Consider the following 20,762-nt stretch of genomic DNA (forward strand, 5'->3'; position numbering starts at 1 on the left):
CCTCGCGATAAGAAGCAGAGAGCCGGTTGCGGGAAGGTGCTGGCGGGAAAGCCGGCTGGGCTCTTAGAAGCAGGTCTCGCGAGATGTAGGGAGGCTGTAGCTTGTCTAGAGGGGCGGAGGCCCGAGAGGAACCACGTGGGGACTCCTGGAGCTGAATCTCAGGCGGGCATCCAATTTGGGTCTAGATTGAAGTTGGAACCGTGGAGATGCGGAAGGAAACACCGCCTCCCCTAGTGCCCCCGGCAGCCCGGGAGTGGAACCTTCCCCCTAATGCTCCCGCCTGTATGGAGCGGCAATTGGAGGCTGCGCGGTACCGGTCTGGTGAGCCTGGGTCCTAGGCCGGGGAGTTTCCTTACCCCGCCCCGAAGTGCCCCTTCCCGGGAATAAACCTTCCAGCCCGCATCTCGATTCCCCGCTTGCCAACCTGACCCCTGCTTCGCTTCGCTGAGCTCACCCCAACCGTGCCCCGCGTTCCCGGGCTCGGGTCCAGATCCAGTTAGCGGGCTGCTGGGCTGTTACCAGGGAAACGAGCCTCTCCACTCCTCATGCTGACATCTGGTATCTCCTTTAGATGGGGCGCTCCTGCTCGGGGCTTCTAGCCTGAGTGGCCGCTGCTGGGCTGGCTCTCTCTGGCTTTTCAAGGACCCTTGTGCCGCCCCCAACGAAGGTTTCTGCTCTGCTGGAGTCCAGACGGAGGCCGGAGTGGCTGACCTCACTTGGGTAGGGGACCGAGGTATCCTAGTGGCTTCTGATTCAGGTGAGTCACTTGCTCCTCAGCTGTACAGGTGGAATGGAGGCTTGGGGTATAGGTTCGGGCTGGGCTCAACTTTTAATGTCCCATACTCGGTGGAGGAATTCCAGATGAGCTGCTTCAGATCCTAAAAGATGATGTAGTTAAAGTGCTGCACTCAATATGCTGGCAAATTTGGAAAACTCAGCAGTGGCCACAGGACTGAAAAGGTCAATTTTCATTCCAGTCCCAAAGAAGGGCAATGCCAAAGAATGTTCAGATTCACACGATTGCACTCATTTCACATGCTGGCAAGGTAATGCTCAAAATCCTTCAAGCTAGGCTTCAACAGTATGTGAACTGAGAACTTCCAGACGTTCAAGCTGGATCTAGAAAAGACAGAGGAACCAGAGATCAAATTGTCAACATCTGCTGGATCATAGAAAAAGCTAGAGAATTTCAGAAGAACATCTACTGCTTCATTGACTATGCTAATGCCTTTGACTATGTGGATCACAGTAAACTGTGGAAAATTCTAAAGAGACGGGAATACCAGACCATTTTACCTGATAAACCTGTATACAGATCAAGAAGCGACAGTTAGAACTGGATGTGGAAAATTAGAACTGGACAGGTTCCAAATTGGGAAAGGAGTATGTCAAGGCTGTTTATTGTTACCCTGCTTATTTAACTTATATGCAGAGTACATCATGGGAAATACCAGGCTGGATGAAGCACAAACTGGAATCAGGATTGCCAGGAGAGATATCAATAACCTCAGATACACAGATGACACCACTCTTATGGCAGAAAGTGAAGAGTAACTAAAGAGCCTCTTGATGAAGGTGAAAGAGGAGAGTAAAAAAGCTGGCTTAAAATTCAACATTCAGAAAACGAAGATCATGGCATCCGGTCCCATCACTTCATGGCAAATAGATGGGGAAACAGTGAAAACAGTGGCAGACTTTATTTTCTTGGGCTCCAAAATTACTGTGGATGGTGCCTGCAGCCATGAAATTAAAAGACGCTTGCTCCTTGGAAGAAAAGCTACAATAAACCTAGACAGAGTATTAAAAAGCAGAGATATCACTTTGCCCACAAAGGTCCAATATAGTCAAAACGACGTTTTTTTCTAGTCATGTGTGGATGTGAGGGTTGAACCGTAAAGCAGGCTGAGCACCAAAGAATTAATCTTTAGTAACTGCAGTGCTGGAGAAGACTTTTGAGAGATCAAACCAGTTAATGCAAAAGGAAATCAACCCTGAATATTCTTTGGAAGTGCTAATGCTGAAGCTGAAGCTCCAGTACATTGGCCAACTGATGCAAAGAGCCAACTCATTGGAAAAGACCCAGATGCTGGGAAAAACTGAAGGCAGGAGGAAAAGGGGACAACAGAGGATTAGATGGTTGGATGGCATCACTTACTCATCAATGGACATGAGTTTGAACAAACTCAAGGAGTTAGTGAAGGACAGGGAAGCCTGGTATGCTGTAGCCCTTGGGGTCACAGAGAGTTCGATGTGACTTAGAGACTGAACGGTAGCAACAACATACTTCGTGCTTGGGGGAGCTTGAAGGTTTTGGTCCCAAAGGAGAATAACTGTGTGGGTAGGATATACCTGTCCCAAGATTCTAAATTGGTGGACATTTTAGCAAAATTCATAACAAAATTAAGACATGAATGAAACTGTTTTTCTCTGTATCCACCCAAGATCAAGAATGATGTTGATCTTAAAGATGATGCTGAAACCAATCTATGCTCTTTCCATCTCTTCCCAGTTTCTTACATGTCTTTATTCTGCTTTCTTTGTTTTGAATGTCAGACTTAGTGGACAAACCAGTGGAGGGTTTCATGTTTTAAAAAAAAAGAATAGAGGTGTTGGCAGGTATTGCATGGAAGGATAAAGGTGGGACAATTAATGTCCAAATAACTGGGACTATTTAATCATACTAAACTGTCTGCTATCCATATCATTATGGAGATGTCATCCTTGTCTTTCGAGAACTTAGCATCCTAGAAGTGAAATGCTGTCTTGATGTAACCCCAGCTTGTTTCCTTCACCGTCTTCCCCACCCTCAATAGGTGCTGTTGAATTGTGGGAGCTGGATGAGAATGAGACGCTTATTGTCAGCAAGTTCTGCAAGTATGAGCATGATGACATCGTGTCTACAGTCAGTGTCCTGAGCTCTGGCACACATGCTGTCAGTGGTAGCAAAGACTTCTGGTGGGTCCCCGCTCTCATTGCTCCTGTTTCTGGGCCTTCTTTGGGTGTCTTAGATGTCACATTAGCCTCATTAAGTAATGTTTTGGGCTCATTATAAGAACCCAGTGACTAATTACGGCATACCTATAAGGTTTCTTGGACTTCCCTGGTGGCTCAGATGGTAAAGCATCTTGTTTACAATGCGGGAGACCTGGGTTCAATCCCTGGGTCGGGAAGATCCTCTGGAGAAGGAAATGACACCCCACTCCAGTACTCTTGCCTGGAAAATCCCATGGACGGAGGAGTGTGGTGGGCTACAGTCCATGGGGTCTCAAAGAGTCGGACACGACTGAGCAACTTCACTTTCACTTTCATAAGGTTTCTTACAAGGTTTTCTTAGAGATTTTGCAGTCCATTGTAAAAGTAGACTGTACCAGAAGTCCAGTAGATGACAAAGATGTAGGAATATACATTTGAATACATGTTTTTATATATATAGTGTAGGTCAAATTAAGTCTCTGTTTCCTTTGCTTCTTAGCATCAAGGTTTGGGACCTTGCTCAGCAGATGGTTCTGAATTCATACCGAGGTGAGTGCATCTTCTTTCCTTTTTAGTTCCTGTTGTAGCTATTTTGTTTTTATTCTCTCCTTTGTGCTCTTTGAGCTTTCCTTGGATGCAGGGACACCAATTCTTTGCTCTCCTGCCTGGTAGTTTTCTTCCAAAACTATGGTCAAGTCCCAGTGTTGACTCTAGCTCTTAATCTCCCTATATCTTTTTAATTGACAGGCTCATCACCTTCTTGATCACCTGAGGCTCAAACTCCCAGTCCTCTTCCACTCCTCCTTTTTCCATCTATCAGTTGGTCCCCAAGTTCTTTGGAATTTTTTTCCGTTTGGTCAGTGACCTTCCTTTTCATTTCTTATGCTCCCATTTACATTCAGTCTTTAGCTCACCTAGACCGTGGCACTCATTTCATCTCTTGACCCATCATCTTTGGTCTTTCATTGGTTTCTTGTGGCTTGCAGGTTAATACCTCAGGTTCACGTCATGGCATTCAAGCCTTTTTACTGTCATTCCTCCTTCAAGCATATCGTGCTATCTAAACAGTACATCTCAGGCATTCTTCAAGTATAAACTCTGATACTCATGAATCTTGAACTTTTTGATTATTCCCCTCCATAAAAATCTCATTTTTAGAAGATGAGAGCCATCATTTTCTATTAACTTTCCCCTTTTTGCTCACTTTCATTAACAGCACTAGCAGTTAACTTTGTTTGGGGAGCCATTCTTCATGAAGATACCAGATCTTAATGAAGATAACGTATAGGGCATTAATGTATGTGTGACTGAAAGACGTAGATATAGGTGATAACTGGTTCCCTCACTGCCTATCTCTGCCAATTCTAACTGCAAAGTGTATGATTCAGATATGTGCAAAGCAAAACCACAGACTAACACGTCTCCTGGAGTTTCAGATAGTTAGACAATAATGTTAAAATGCCAGTGTTCAAAGTCTACTATATTAGCCTTTTGTTTCCTAGACATATGATATGTTTTTCTGGCTAATGCTAAATAAACACTTGCCCCTTTCAGCCTTTTTCATTAGTTCTTTTTTTTTTTTTTTAATTTAAATTTAAAAAAATTGAAGTATAGTTGGTTTACAGTGTTGTGACAGTTCTTTGTGTTTATTCGTATTCCCCCCACTGATTTCAAATTCCCTAAAGGCAGAGGCCTCACGTAGTTTTTCATCTTTCATCCTCCACCATGGTGCTGCCCCAAAGCTTTCTTTCAAGTGAGCAGTATGTTCTTGTTCATAATGTTGGCTTTCCGTGGATTCTATGGAAGGTGGCTTGAACCCACCTTTCTATCTCAAGGCAGAGCCACATCTATCTTAGAGTATGGTTAAATCACTTTGGAGAAGGTGGTTTCCACAGCCTGTAATTAACATTTAGAGTGACCTTTAACATTTTTAGCGTGCAGCCCTAAAAGAATTGTGAAAAACTGTACCCTTTCACATGTTTTTAAATTAGTACCTAAATACTTGTGTTCGTGGTGTGGCCAAGAAAGGTCAGCCTCCTTCACAGAATTTTACCCAGATGCTCTTTCTTTTGTTCTTTGGCTCTTACAAAAACCCTCTTTTGTTTTATGTAGGTTTTTATGCTCTGAACATCACACCATGGTAAAGTTTGGGGTGGAGGAGAGGTGTGTGTTTCTTCTACACATGGGAGAAGGATGACTGTGAGAGTAGAGGTCTGCAGTGCTGGCAGACCACAGGCAGCTTCTTAGTTTGGTGTGGAGAGAAAACACTGGAGAAATGCCCTTAAAACTCCCGAGTGTCCAGGACTCCCTTGGAAGTCTTTGTATGCTACCTGGAGGCATGTGTGCTTGTGCTGTTTAGGCTGTCTTTATTGTAAATCCCTCCACCGATCGGACTCAGCCTTTATCATTCATGTCTTTCAGTTCCGTTCCGTTCAGTCGCTCAGTCATGTCCGACGCTATGACCCCATGATAGTCAGGCTCCCCTGTCTATCATGAACTCCTGGAGCTTACTCAAACTCGTGTCTGTAGCCGTTCATTTTCCTGCAAGTCTACTGAGGTTTTATAATGCTATCAACATTTCCTCTTAGGTTTTGTCTCATCCAGACTCTCACGGAATTTGTTCATTTGCGTCATAAGACTAGCTAGGACTAGTTCTTACAGCCTCCCTCCTACCCCTTCATAGTATCTGGGCTTCGTGATAAGATTGCTTTCATTTCCTCTGTCATACTTCTTGTTCCCTCTCCTCTACAGCTCACTCTGGGCAGGTCACCTGTGTTGCTGCCTCTCCCCACAAGGATTCTGTGTTTCTTTCATGCGGTGAGGTAAGATATAGCTGCTTTTCCCCACCCTTGACCACACCCAAACCCTTTAGTCCTAAGTCTAGCACGGACGGCTTCTGGCCAGCAGCTGTTTTTGGATTGTGAAGCCCTTTTTCTATTCCTTCTTCTAGGACAATAGAATTTTACTGTGGGATACCCGCTGTCCAAAGCCAGCATCACAGATGGGTGAGTCTGAGAGCTGGTGGTGGGATGATGGTACTAGGAACCCATCTGGAAGAGACTTTCCTTGGCCAGAGTCAAAGGCAAAGCTACCAGATGTCCAGTCACTGACATGAATGATCTAATTGCTTTCTTTCCCACTGAGGTTCATGTTGTGCAGTGGGTCCCAAGAGGAGGGGCTAATTCCTGAGGGTGGGGGTAATTGATATTTCCTGGATGGGCAAATAAAGGGGCCAGAGTTTTCAACTTCATGCTTTATGTTGAAACTTGCCTGTGACTCAGGTCTGGAAAGATCAGGAGGCTGATAGGTTGTGAGGATCAAGAGTGAGGATGGGACTGCCTTAGCAGAACTTGGGAAACTGAATAAAGGTGCTCCTGGGATTTAGAGTGACTTCGCCACCGAAGCTTCTTCTCAAAGCTGAGGTCAGAGTTTTGTTCCAGACCCTTCTTCTCTCCTTCACAGGCTGCAGTGCCTCTGGCTACCTTCCTACCTCCCTGACTTGGCATCCTCAGCAGAGTGAAGTCTTTGTCTTTGGTAAGGCAGCATGTCCAACTGTGTGTTGACTCTGGGAAGGGGAGAATAAGCAAGAAAGCTCACTCCATAGTACACGAGGCTCTGGCTGCTCAGTCTGTCAGCACACTTGAGCACTCAGTGAATTATGCTAATGGGGGTGTGCGAAAGTAGGATGATCCAAAACTAGTTTTAGTTTAGCTTTAAAGAACACGATAATTTTTATTCTAGAAGATTTGATTCCTGATTGTTTGGTGTGGCTCTTATATTCATGGCTAGAAGTCAGTGGGCCACAAAGCAGGAGGATTGTTACATAGGGAATCCTATTGCATAGTAGGCAATAGTTGTGCTAACTTGGTGATCTGGCTGTGTATACTGTGATGTAGTTTGTGGTTAACACAACAGTTATCTCATCCAATAGTTTTAATTTCCACAACCCTCAAATGACTAATTATTCCTACTTTACCAAGGAGGAAATGAATGCTCAGAACAGTTAACTTTTTCAAGATTGAAGAACCAGCATTCAAATATAGATCTGGCTGAGTTCAAAGCCCATTCTCTTAACCCCCTTGACATACTCCCTCTTCTTCCTTCAGGTGATGAGAATGGGACTGTCTCCCTTGTGGACACCAAGAGTGCAGGCTGTGCCGTCAGCTCTGTTGTGCACTCGCAGTGTGTCACTGGGCTGGTGTTCTCCCCACACAGGTACTACTCTTTTTCATCAAGGGCCTGGGAGATAGGAAAGGGAAGAGTGCGGGAGAATACTTGTGTTGGCATAGCATTAGCTGATTGGGTGGTTCCTTAAAACAGACACTGTTTTAGCTAAAGACCTTAATTAGTAAAAGATCTCTTAAGACTGTAGTCCGTTTTTTGGGTTGTATGATCTCTGACTGCAAATGGCTAAAACATGGTCTTGCTCCTGCTCAACACCCCAAATGACTTATACTATGGGCTTCTTGGGCTGTGTGGTTGGGAAAGCCTGTGTTTCTGGGTTATTGCTGAAGCTACAGGGAGGGACCAGATGGGATGGTTAGTTGCAGGGATGGCTCTCTGCCCTAGCTTTGCTCCATCTTCCTCATCTTCCCTTGGAACTTGTACTGTAGACTTGAGTGGTAGTCAGGCTTTAAACCAAAGTGGGGATCAAGCTACCTTCTCTGGTCACTTTAGAGAGGGGTTTGGGGACTGCCCAGTCAAATTTTGTCCTGATACTTATGGACTGATCTTTCACAACCTTCTCCTTCTCTCCTAGTGCTCCCTTCCTGGCCTCTGTCAGTGAGGACTGCTCACTTGCTGTGCTGGACTCAGGCCTTTCCGAGGTGTAAGTGTGACACGGACCCTATGATCAGGAGTCATGGAGGGACCAGCAGATGGCTGGGTCTTTTTACCCTTTGGAAAAGCACGTTGTCTCTTTTCAGGGAGACTTGGTGATGGAAGCAGGCTAGCTGTTGACTGTCTCCCTGTTCCAGGGACTGACTCCCAAGCTCTGTGCCTGGTAGAGGAATGTGGTGTTAGGTGGGATTCCTGAGCCTGGCATTCCAGTGATCTCTCAGAAAGGAACACTGTGTGCTTTTTGCACAAAGTACCACGTGTAGGAATGCAGCCTGCTATAGGATAAATGACCCCAGACCCAAGATCTGAGGGTACTGCCTTCTTTGCCACAAGATGCTGTCTGACCCTGACTCACATCATACCCTTGCTCTAGCTGTCATTTCTTCTATGAAAATAGGATTGGGTTGGATGATGGAGTCTTCTTTGTGTGGCTACACTGCTAGCCTGATGACTAGGTCATATATGGTGAAGTGGAGTGTCTTTCCGTTTTTTTTTCTTCTGTCTCTTACCAAGCCCCCACTTTTCTTTGTTCTCTTGTAGGTTTAGAAGCCGAGCCCACAGAGACTTTGTGAGAGATGCTACTTGGTCTCCACTCAATCACTCCCTTCTTACCACAGTGGGCTGGGACCATCAGGTCATCCACCATATCCTGCCCACAGAACCTCTCCCAGAGCCTGGACCTAAGAGTGCTGCCGAGTAGATTGGATTTCAGACAAGAAGTGAATCCCCTATGAGTATCCACGCCCTTTGCCCCTGCCCTCTCAATTTATGAGACAACAGAGGAGCCTTATGCAGTATGTTGGTACACGACATCTGTGCAGTTAAAAGGCGCTGTGTCTCAGCCTGGGGGAGGCTGGATCCTGGGGTCCTGTAGTCAGGGAAGAAAAATTCCCTTGAACATGGATGTGTGTGTGTGTCTGAGTGTGTGTGTAGATACGTAGTCTTTGTAGGTGGGGGGAGGGAGAAAAATATCCATCCTGTGTCTTTCCCAGAGCCCAATCCTCCCCATGCCCTAAAAATTAGCAAGGAATTTTTATGCTTCCCACTGTAGCTGTGCATTAGGAATTGGCCATGTCTGAGGTACGGGATGTGGGCATTCCTGGATTCTTGGAAACTGCTCATAGAGATAGGAGCAACTTTATTTTTTTATAGAGCTTAATTCAGCTTTATCATGAGCAGTACTTCCATTTACATCCAGTCCAGCCCACTTTAAGGAAGAGCCAGGACACTCACTGCAGTTTTATGCATCTCTTTGTTATTAAACCGAGCCAGAAGTCCAGTTTCTGGCTGAATGAGAAGTTTGGCTGGTACCTATGTAATGGCCCCTCACTACCGCCACCCCTGTGGAGTTGTGTTGATGAGGATGGATGTATTTCTGTCATAGATGCCATAGAAGAGGTTCAGGATGGAGAGCTTAAAAACATTTCAGTTAAAAACTGACATAGACCTACATAGGAATGTTTGCCGCCTTCCCACCTGAAAACAGCCTGGGCCCTGACCTCTTTTGCCTCTGGGTCCCTATCTCTGGACATAGGAAACCTGATGCTATTTTGGGGGACTCTGAAGAGTTTAAATACAGCATCAGAGAGAGAAGTACCGGTCAGTGAAATAAAAAGTTGATTCATCGTTGGCTTGTCTTTTGAAGCATGTGTGTTATGTGCAGTTAGACATGTCACTTACGTGAGTCATCAAGGTATCTATCTTAGAGCCTGTTACTTTTTCGTGTGCTTCCCCAGCCCCCCAGAGTAGCTAGTTGAAACTTAAGGTAAATATTTGTTTACTGGATTGATGGCTGCTGCCACTTAAAAGTTATGGATCAATTACTGATTGTATTGAAACTAAATTAAATCAATTATGTACTTTTGTGCTTTGCAAGTTTTGTTTAGCTAAAATCTCATGAAACTGGGGTAGTTTCATGGGCGAAGTATTTGTAAGTAAAGCTGCTGTGTTTCACCCTTGCTAAGCGTGAGCTCTGGTCTCACAATTACCCTCAAGTAAAAACATGGGACTTTGTTATTAGATGGTCTACCTATTGGGTTTGGGGAGAGGTGAGAATGAAGCCTTCACTGTTCTTCCGTGTGACTTTAGAGAGGTAATAGGGTGTGTTGATAGAAACTCTTTAAGTTCTTCCTGGAGATAAAAGCTTAAAATTTGTTATCTCTTAGAGAGAATGAGGTAGGTAGGAATTAAATTTGCATAGGCCTGTTCCTCATGGACTTCAAATAGTGGAGAGAAAACTCAGTGAAAGAGATAATCCAGGGAAATGAATGTATTGTGTCAAGATGGTTAAAATGACACCAAAGGAGAAAACCTAGAGTTTGAAGAACCACTTTACTTCATGTAAAAAATATTAGGATTCAGATAAACCTGTGCTGATGAGAATAATTCCATCCACGATCATCACCAAGACATTTGCAAATGTAATCAAAGTCATGTTAGAAATGATCATCACAGTTTTGGTTGACTGTGTCTACTATGGTGAGAAAAAAGATTGTTCAAGATAGAAGGTGACCTCAGAATAATCAGAAATGTACTATCACATGTGGGGTTATTCACTAGTCTTTTACTTGAGAATAGTTTCAGTAGCAGGAGCACAGGTTTGCTGATAACAGGTGGAAATAGGCTCATTTTGTTTTGTGTAAAACCATACAAGCATCTATTTTGTGTTTAATTTCACTGGTTCACATGTCTGAACACCTGCAGTAAATCTGTCTCCGTTTTCATTGTCCTCACTCAAGTCCACTAACCTGGCTGACCGTATACCACTGCTGATTTCTAGTGCTCAGAACAACAGACACAGGTTAGTTCAAGTACTGTTTCAGGTAGCTCCAGACATCAGGTTCATTCTCCAGGATCTGTCCTGCCCCACAAGACAGTGGGAGGCTTGTCTTTAATTATTAGCTCTGTAGGCATTACCTGCTGGTTCACAGTCTCACTGAGGCAGCAGAATCACCCAGGCTCTGACTGGGCTTCCAGTCATATGTCCTCTGGACAGTGTGGTAGGGCACAAGATTGGGAGAGCGAGAGTGGGAAGGTGTATATAGTTATTTTCCACTCACTCAGTTACAGAGGGCTTCAAAACTTCCTTGCCACATCTAGGCCTAAAAATGGGTTCTGAGTTTTTAAAAGGCAGATTTTTGGCATTTGGACAGCATAAACAGTATTTCTGTGGTTGCTTGACTTGCATCTACAAACTAAAAGAATAGGAAAAGAAAAAGAAAAGCTCATTCCAAACTCTTATGTAAGCATTTCTTTCAGTAAGATATACACCAAATATTTGTACTCAGTCTAGGGAAGTTTTAGGGCATCTAAGGAGAGCCAACATAGTGTGAAAAGCTGAAAGAATTCACATCAAATTGCTGTTTATACATCTGGGTCACACTGAACTTTAGAACCACTTGTGCAGGGAACTGATTTTGTTCCCCAAAAGGGTAAGGAAGCTCTAATCTGATTTTTGAGGTGAGTAAAGTTTCTGACGAGCATCAGGAGTCTATATAGTTTGATTTTCGAAGAGTAAGCAGACCAGTTTTGAACCCCAACGTTTCCTTACTGAGTTCTCTATCACATAGCTGCGGAATTTTTCATCTTCATTATGTGGTTATAGGACTTGTACTATCCAGAGAGTGAAGGAGGTGCAAAGATAAGGACAGGTAATGTTAACTCATTTTAAGTTACAGAGGCATTTAAGGTACAATTGGTGATCCTAAAATCTGTATCATCTGGAGTAAGGTTTACTGTAGTCCTCAACGTATTCTGAAAACTCTGCTTGTCTTGTAAATGATGTTCTGCTGCTTCAGTATATAATAGATCATCAAAATTTGAAAGGTCAGTAATAAAGGGCTTCACCTCCAAACATCCTTTTAACTTTCTGGTGCGAGCTTAGCTGGCACTGCTGGGTGAGAGTTCCTTCAGTGAATGTAGACGTATCATTATCACTGTAATGTTGGGTATCAGATGCTGGTATGCTTCACTTTGGGATGAACCACACATTATCTGCATTAAGAGCTTCAGTTTCAAGGTAAAATTTTCCATTCCAATAGTAACCCTTATTTGGGATCTTAGGTGAAAGGAGTGAAGCTTGTTAGAATCAGAAAACGTGCTTTACGTGTACAAGCTAAATCTGCTTTAAGCTCTGCAGATTTTTAACAAGCAACTGTGTCTCTCAGAAGCCCTCTGATTAGGTCAGAAACTGCCTGATGTTTAGTCCCCTGACCATTATCTAATGTCAGTTGCTTGGCAGAGTTTGCATTAATGCCACCCTTGACTTTGGCATCTAGAGACACAATCTCTTGTGCCCAGTGCCAACCCTGGACCCCTGTTTCAGACTCCACTTGGCAAGATAAATGTGTGCCTTTTTGTTTTCTCTCAGTTTTTTAAACTAAGTATATAATTCATTGGCATTAAGTTCATTTATGTTGTGCAACCACCATCCCTCATCCCAAATTAAAACTTTGTATCCATTAAACAACTCTTCTCCCAGACCTTGGCAACCACGCTTCTACTTTCCTGTCCATGAATTTGACTGTTCTAGGTACTTCATATAAGTGGAATTATACAGTGTTTTTCCTATGTGTCTTATCATTTGATTTGCTAAGGTGTTGCCTTGCTCCTCAAAATGTCCGTGGACCAAGTTTCTGTTGGCATCATCAGAAACTTGTTAGAAGGACCAAACATTCAGACCACCGAAATCAGAATTTATATTTTCACAACTTCCCCAGTGACTCCTGCATGTTAAAGTTGGAGAAGGACCAACTTTGATTATGATCCACTGAGAATTTTAGATGGTCAGGAACCAGGCAGGGAAGTCACCAGCGATACATGAGAGAACAGTTTGGTGTGTCAAGCTTTTGGGCATTGTGATGCGTGATAGTGAGCAAGACAGACATGGTCAGCCCAGCCTCCAGCAGCTAAGTCTAGAGAGAAAGAGACATGATGGAATTAGTGTTTTAGTGTTAGCCAAAAAAAAAAAAAAAAAATGAAGACTGCTGGAAAACAGAGATTGTAGCCAGTCATGAAGAAGTAAATCTTCCCAGATGAAGTGACATTTGGATTGAGTCCTAAAGGTTGAATGTGGAGTTGCTGTTGCTTGGGGCTGGGGAAGAGTTCCGGATATGTGAGTCTTGCTGTGGAAGGAGCTTGGAGTTCCCTAGAGAAGGAGGTATTGCAACTAGGGTTAAATGGAGGTGGAGGGTGCAGGATAAAAGATGAGGCTAGTTGCCACTGGATGGTGGGTGCTGTGAGCCATGCTGAGGATCTCAAAGCAGTAACACGGTGGAAGTGCTTTTGAAATGGATTCGATTGCTGTGCTTTGTGGAGGGGAGACTATGGAAGCTTAAAGGTGACGAGGTTTTTATGTATTTTTTTCCTCTGATCTCAGCCACTAGGGTGTAGGCAGCTGAACTAGACTTGGCCATTTGGCTATTCCCATCTGGGACTTAAATCTGGAGGCAGAGCTGCAAAGATTTAAAGAATGGTTATCTGACAATGACGAGGACAGCTCAGTAGCAGCAGCATCAAAGCCAGCAGTAGAATTCCTAACCAGACTTCCCATGGCAGGACTCTGGCAATGTTTGTGTGTGTGTGTTTTTTTTTAAGTTGAAGGATAATTGCTTTACAGAATTTTGTTGTTTTCTGCCAAATTGTTGTTGTTGTTTTTAATAAATATTCTTTCTTGGATCCTGACTATGTTTTAAGATGGATTCTTGATATTGAGCCGTATGAACTTTTTATAAATTTTGGAAATTAACTCCATATTCATTTGCAAATATTTTCTCTCCTTCAGTAGGTTTTTGTTTCATTTTGTTGATTTCCTTTGTTGTGCAAAAGCTTTTGATTAGGTCCTATTTATTTTTGCTTTTATTTCTTTTGCCTTAAGAGACAGATCTAAAAAAATATTGCCGTTTATGTCAAAGAGTATTCTGTCTATTTCTCTTCTAGGAGTTCTGTGGTCTCAGGTCTCACATTTAGGTCTTTAATCCATTTTGAAGTTATGTTTGTATATTGTGTTTGAGAAAGTTCTAATTTCATTCTTTTACATGTAGCTGTCCAGTTTTCTCAGCACCATTTATTAAAGTGACTATCTTTTCTCCATTGTATATTCTTGACTCCTTTGTTGTAGATTGACAAAGTGTGTGCATTTATTTCTGGGCTGTCTATCCTGTTGCATTGATCTATGTGTCTATGTTTGTGCCAGAACTATACTACTTTGATTAATGTAGCTTTGTAGTATGGTCTGACGTCATGGAGTATGATACCTCCAGCCTAGTTATTTTTTCTCAAGATTGCTTTGGCAACTTGGGTCATTTGTGGTTACTTGTTCTTAGTTCTGTGAAAAATGTCATTGGTATTTTGATAGGTATTGCATTACTTCTTTAGATTCCCTTCGGTAATGTGGACGTCTTAATATATTAATTCTTCTAGTCCAAGAACATGGGGTATCTTTCCATTTCTTTGTGTTGTTTTCAGATTCCTTCATCAGTGTTCTATAGTTTTCAGAATATATGTCTTTCACGTCCCTGGTTAAGTTTATTCCTAGTTATTAATACTTAATTATTTTTGATGTGATTGTAAATGGAATTGTTTCTCCTTAATTTTTCTTTACTTTGATAATTTTCATTATTACAAACAAAGAACCCAATTAAAAGTGGGCAGAAGACCTGAAAAGGCATTTTTACATAAAGATACTTATGTCACGCGAGTGTATGTTCCTCGGTTCTTTGTCTCGTCACAACACAGATTTGGAGTGACGGACATTAAAGCGCCCTTGGCGTGTCACAACTCTCAGGTCTTGGATAGACCGTGTTATAGCTCTCAGGTCTCTAATGGACCATGTTATAGCTCTTAGACAAATCAGTGTTACAGCTCAGTGTTACAGCTCTGTTTTATTTAGAAGATAGCAGGAAAATCCATCTTTGAGGCATGAGGGCACGTCAATCCAAAGACACGAGGAGAAGAGCACCCCAGCGCGCGGGAGATAGAGAGAGCGCGCTAGCTTTGGCTCCTCTATTTATATGTTTATCTCTCCCTGGGCCTGTCCTATGTAAATTGGGCCAGCCAGGAGTGTTTTTTGTTTTACCTGAGGTCCTCACTCCGGTCCTCGGACCTTCTTTTGTTCTATTTTCACGGGGTTTTCCCTTCCTTGTCTTTTAGCCACTGCCATTTTGGACTCCTTTTCCCTATTCTACCTACCTAACATTTAGATGGCCAACAGGCACATGAAAAACAGCTCAACATCACTAATTATCAGAGAAATGCAAATAAAAACCACACTGAGATGCCACCTCACTCCTGTCAGAATGGTTATCCCCAAAAAGTCTACAAATAACAAATGTTGGTGAGGATATGGAAGAAAGGAAATCTTGGTACAGTGTTGGTGGGATTGTGAATTGATGTAGCTGTTATGGAAGATAGTATGCAAGTTTCTCAAAAAACTAAAAATAGAACTACAATAGGATCCAGGAATTCCACTCCTGGGTATGTATCCAAAGAAAACAAAAGCACTAATTTGAAAAGAATCTTGCACCTTAGTGATCATAGTAGCATTATTTACAATAGCCAAAGTATGGAAACAATCTAAATGTCCATCAACAAGTGAATTTGTCCATGGAATTTCCCAGGCAAGAATACTGGAGTGAGTTGCTGTTTCCTTCTCCACAGGATCTTCCTGATCCAGGGATTGAACTCTCGTCTCCTGCAATGCATGCAGATTCTTTATAGTCTGAGCTATCAGAAAAACCCGAATAGATAAAGAAACTGTGATATATTTACATACAATGGAATTTTACTCAGTCATAAAATGAAATTCTGTCATTTACAACAATGTGATGGACCTAGAGAGAATAGTGATTGGTGAAATGTTAGATGGATAAAAACAAATACTCTTTTGTTATCACTTACAGGTGTAATCTAAAAAATAAAACATGAATATCAAAACAGACAGACTTGCAGATATAAAGAACAAACTGGTGGCTACATGGAGAGGAGGAAGAGGGAGGGGCAAGATAGGGGTATGGGATTAACAGACACAAAATACTATGTATAAAATCAATAATCAACAGGGACATATTAGCACAGGGACATAGAGCCATTCTTTTGTAATAACTTTAAATGGACTTTAACCTGTAAAAATACTGAACCACTGAAACTAATATTATAAATCAGCTATATCTTAAAAAAAAAAAAAAAAAGACTGGTTGTACAACATGCCCATTGATTCCAACAGGCTTCCCTCTGAATTCCTGTTTGCAATGATTTAGCCAGAGTTGCTGTCTGTTGTTTGCAACTCCACCGCCCCGTGACAACTACTGTCTTGGTCAGTGGGGAACAACTGGCCCACATGAAGAACAGCTTGTGCATTTTCTGTGAGGTTGGAAGTGAAGTAGCTGTTGTCAAGAGTTATGGAGTTGTTCTGCGAGCTCATCACTGTCATCAGGAATAACAGCCTCTCTTTGTTGGTTTCTGTGAAGGGTATTTTTTTTCTCGTTCCGATTGTGCTCTGCTGATTCCACCTCCCCTTCCCCGAGAGTCGTTCTGGTCCCCTTCCATTCTTGTGTGCTGTCAGAGAGGCTGCTTATTACTGTGGACTTTACTAATAGTGTAGCAGGTGCATTTGGCTGTCTAACATCTATTTTCCCTCCTTCCATCTTTACTAACAGAACTTTGATCTTGTCCAGACGCAGGTGGCCCTGTCCTATAGAGAAGAAACACATTAGAGAAGAATTTGGGTCTTGGATGATGCTGCTGAACAACTGAATTAAGCAGTGCTGATTAATCCACCTCTTCTGGGTTTCTGTTAACGTGAGTTAATAAGTTTTCATTTTGTTTGAATGCATCTAGTAAAGTTTTTGTTGCACCTAACAAATGTAAATAGTGAATGTTGCATTATATTTTTGAGTATGTGTGTGCACGCTCAGTCACTTCACTTGTGTCTGACTCTTTACGACCCTGTGGACTGTAGCCCACCAGGCCTCTCTGTCTATGGGATTTTCCAGGCAAGAATACTGGAGTGGGTTGCCATTTCCTTCTCGAGAGGATCTTCCTGACCTAAGGATCAAACCCGTGTCTCCTGTGTCTCTTGCATTTCAGGCAGATTCTTTACTACTGAGCTCTGGGGAAGCTCCATATTTTTGTGTATGTGTCCTTTAAACACTCTATTTAAAGTAAGAATTTTAATAATCTCAATACTCTGAAAGATAGTTATTATTTTAATGTTATAGAAAAAACAGGCTCATAAATAATAAGCAACATGATCAAAGTTATATGGTATATCAGGTGGTATCCTAAGGAAAACAGATGTACATTCAAATTAAGGTAATTTGAGGAGGGTTTATTTACAAAGAGACTAATTACAGAGTTTTGGGAGTGGTGTAGGGGAGCCACAGGCTTCCCAAGTGGCACAGTGGTAAAGAACCTGCCTGCCAATGTAGAGGACGCAGGAGACATGGGTTCGATTCCTGAGTTGAAAAGATCCCCTGGAGCAGGGCGTGGCAACCCACTCCAATATTCTTATCTGGGAAATTACACGAACAGAGGAGCCTGGCTGGCTACAGTCCATGGGGTCGCAAAGAGTCGGTCACGACTAAGACTGAACTTGCACGCACACACATAGGGGAACCACAGAGCTAGTGTAGGAAGCCAGGGCTAGAACAGTGGAGCTGTTCCAGGAAGAGGTTATCTGACGCTGGAAGAAGAGAGAGTCACATAGAGCAGTCTTCCTCGAGAGGAGCAGTGACCCTCGATGGAGGGATATAGTCACCTTGATGGGACTTTACAGGGAAAGATCAGGGAGTAAACACCCTGACCTCACTCTCCTCCTCACTCTACCCCCCAGTCAAGTAGAGCCTACTGAGCTAATCGGATGTAGTCCAAAGAGACTGACTTCCAGGGTCGGAGAGCAAGGTGGAGAGGGATGGGGGGGTAGAGGGATGATCGGGAAATACCTTACGTTCCACCCTGTTTGCCCCTAGTGTCCTTTCTTGTCTGAGATGCAGGTAAAATTTCATGTCCTCAACACAGGAGATGCCCGAAGTTCCCTCAACTATTTATCATCATGGGACAGTGTTCATTTGTCCATACTTTCACCTTAAACCTAAAGCCGTCATTAGTGTCCTCAGATAAAGTAGCCGGAGGGAAATGGGGAGATAAAAACAAGTAATGTAAAATATACCTGTTACAACCCCTGCTTCTGTAACAATGCCAGTTACCTCTTTCTAAGCCAGAGTATGCTCCTTGGCTCCTTGGCTGTGCCTTTTCTTAGTTCATTCATTCCAAAGGCAGACCACTTCATTGTTGGTTCTGGGGCTACAAAGTTAAATTGACCATGTATCCTCACTAAAAGAGCTCACTTTGCAACAGATGAAACTGTTGTTTAAATATAAGGTAATAAGGGATGCTGCTGCTGCTGCTGCTAAGTCACTTCAATCGTGTCCGACTCTGTGCGACTCCATAGACGGCAGCCCACCAGGCTCCCCCGTCCCTGGGATTCTCCAGGCAAGAACACTGGAGTGAGTTGCCATTTCCTTCTCCAATGCATGAAAGTGAAAAGTGAAAGTGAAGTCTCTCAGTCGTGTCTGATGCTTCGCAGCCCCATGGACTGCAGCCTACCAGGCTCCTCCATCCATGGGATTTTCCAGGCAAGAGTATTGGAGTGGGGTGCCATTGCCTTCTCTGAATAAGGGATTAGTAGATACCTTTGTAATGGAATTAAAAGAATAAGAACAGGAACAGGAATGAAAGCAATTGTACTTTAACCAGGATGTTTCATCCTTGTGATTATTAATTATCAATATTGGATAATTCTTTGCTGTGGGGGTCTGTCTTGTGCATTGTAGGATGACTAGCTGCATCCCTGGCTTTACCCACCTGGTCCTGGTAGCACTCCTGCCTCCACTGTGACAACCAAAAATTGTCTCCAGACATTGCCATATGTCCTATGGGGACCAAATTATTGCCCAGTTGAGAACACTGGCTTAAAAGGCAAAGAAAGAGGCTATTGCATGGATGTGTAGAAACATGGATGTGCTCCAAATAATGGTCATTTTGTTTTGTTTTTTCTTTGTTGTTATTAATAAACCTGCAGTGAACATACTTTCTTTGTCTACTTGGGGGCAGATATATGTATATGGCAAATTTCTAGAAATGAAGTTGCTGGGCTATAGGATGTGTTTCGAATTATGGTGTTCTCAAAATGACTTCTAAGGAGATTGAATAGGTTTTACCTTTACTACTTTATTAAAATATTCCTTTTTGAATTGCTTCAATTTTTACACTTAAACAATATCTATGAAATCATGGGACTTTGGGATAGTAAACATTTTCTAGTAGACATTAAAATAAATACATAAATATTAAACTAAAAAATCCCAAGGCACAACCAAAAATCTTTTATATAAATTATTGGGAAACAATGCTCTAGTTCATCTCCTTCATTTTAGAGATGTGGTAAAGCTCTTTCAAGTTTACACTGACCTGTAGTCAACACTCTTTGTGTTCTTATATTATTCAACCAGTTGCTTTTGTTTAAGTCATATTTCTCTAATTCTTCCACATAAGAATCATGAAAAATGTTGCCAAATGCTTTGTTAAACCCAAAGCCCTTCACATCTGTGATCTTGCCCTCATCTAGTGGAGTGCTGAAGAATATGGGAGGGGCTGTTTACTGTTGAATTTCTTCAGCAGGTCAACTAAAAGACATTTGTACGTGTCTTTTCTCATTTCATGAGAACAGGCTAAGCATTGGGAAGGAGTGTTTTCTAAGTATCTGGGTGGGTGTGTAAAAATACAAAGCAGTGGTTGTCTTTTGACAGCAAGAACTCAAGGAGGAGGATCGGGAGTGACCGGAGCGACATGGCACACTGGTTTTCAACACAGCCCAGCATTTCACTGTTCATCATCTGCTACACACAGAGCTTTAGCTGCCCACTCTTTGGCACAGTCACCCCTGAATGAAGCAAGGGTCACTCCTGGGTGTCCATTGTTATATCTTGCCATTCTTCTCAGCATCATCAGTCACTTTTGAGGATATGGGACAGGCAGGTCTGGGATCCAGTCTTGCCCACTGCAGCAGAACAGGCTCCCAGAATACTGGCCCAGGTACAGATGAAGGAGCTTCAGCTGGCAGGCAGATTCGGCTTCATGGTGGGCAGGATTAACAGCCAGCCCCCCTGGCAGGAGTCTGGGTGGAAGAGCACAAACCTCATGGGAAATCTCAGTGATGTAGAATCTGGGTGGCAGGAGGTAGGTTGAGAGGAGGCTCAGAAGCAGAAAGAGGCAAACATTCACATCAGGGAGGTCTTAAAGGCCAGCAGTAAGGCCCCAGGAGCCTGGCAAGAGTGAGTCAGGATCCAGGCCCTAGAAACCAACTGTGGTGCCTGCAGTTTATAAACCAGGAAGAAAAACCCAAGGGGAGACCTAGAAATAAGATTTAGGGTACAAGGGCTAGGAATTAGGAAACAGTAGCTTGGTCACTAGAGTTAGGAGCTACATCAGGGGTAATCCAACCAATCGTGAAGGCTGTTGCTCTACCTGATCCAGTATTGCATTCAGGAGGCTTAATTATCTCCTGATTCAGGTTAATATGAGATCGAGGTTTGGAGTTCAGCATTGAACATGCAGGGGGGACCTAACAATACTGTGAGCAGGAACCTGATTGCAAGGTTGTTTTGAAGCAAAACTTGTATGTCTCCCATTGCACTTTTCCAAGAGAAACAAGAGAGAAAACACAGGCTCTGGGAGAGGTGATCCATGTAGTTACTAGACTGGAAGCTTCTTGATCAGAAACTGTCTTGATCAGCATGTACCTAGGGTGTCTATCAGGACCTGGCCTCTTCTCAACAAATATTGATTGAATACATAAAGGCAGGCAAAGAGGGATGAAAAAATGGAGACACAGCTTCTGTTGGGTGGAATATTCCCTCAGGCTTTCCCAAGTTTCAGTGAAATATCCTCACCCT

At 43.0% G+C, this 20,762-nt stretch overlaps 1 protein-coding gene across 2 annotated transcripts; it reads left to right on the forward strand.

The window, feature by feature from the left end:
- The first annotated feature begins 133 nt into the window (after positions 1–133).
- WDR77 (WD repeat domain 77) lies at positions 134–18,898 on the forward strand. Of its 2 annotated transcripts, XM_015463714.3 has the most exons (11): positions 134–321; positions 572–757; positions 2,814–2,955; positions 3,473–3,522; positions 5,725–5,795; positions 5,924–5,978; positions 6,436–6,507; positions 7,080–7,188; positions 7,733–7,801; positions 8,353–8,531; positions 16,485–18,898. In XM_015463714.3, exons 1-10 carry the CDS (start codon positions 207–209, stop codon positions 8,510–8,512), a joined length of 1,029 nt encoding a protein of 342 aa, XP_015319200.2. In that variant the 5' UTR covers positions 134–206; the 3' UTR covers positions 8,513–8,531; positions 16,485–18,898.
- Positions 18,899–20,762: the final 1,864 nt, after the last annotated feature.

The sequence above is a fragment of the Bos taurus genome, chromosome 3 (assembly GCF_002263795.3).
Source record: "Bos taurus isolate L1 Dominette 01449 registration number 42190680 breed Hereford chromosome 3, ARS-UCD2.0, whole genome shotgun sequence".
In the NCBI taxonomy this organism is placed as follows: domain Eukaryota; kingdom Metazoa; phylum Chordata; class Mammalia; order Artiodactyla; family Bovidae; genus Bos; species Bos taurus.

Bases quoted from the DNA above. Each gene is read 5' to 3' on its own strand.
- WDR77 (XM_015463714.3), top strand. From the start codon at position 207: ATGCGGAAGGAAACACCGCCTCCCCTAGTGCCCCCGGCAGCCCGGGAG. The intron at 5,796-5,923 runs GTAAGATATAGC...TCCTTCTTCTAG, and splicing joins TGTTTCTTTCATGCGGTGAG to GACAATAGAATTTTACTGTG. The intron at 6,508-7,079 runs GTAAGGCAGCAT...TTCTTCCTTCAG, and splicing joins GAGTGAAGTCTTTGTCTTTG to GTGATGAGAATGGGACTGTC.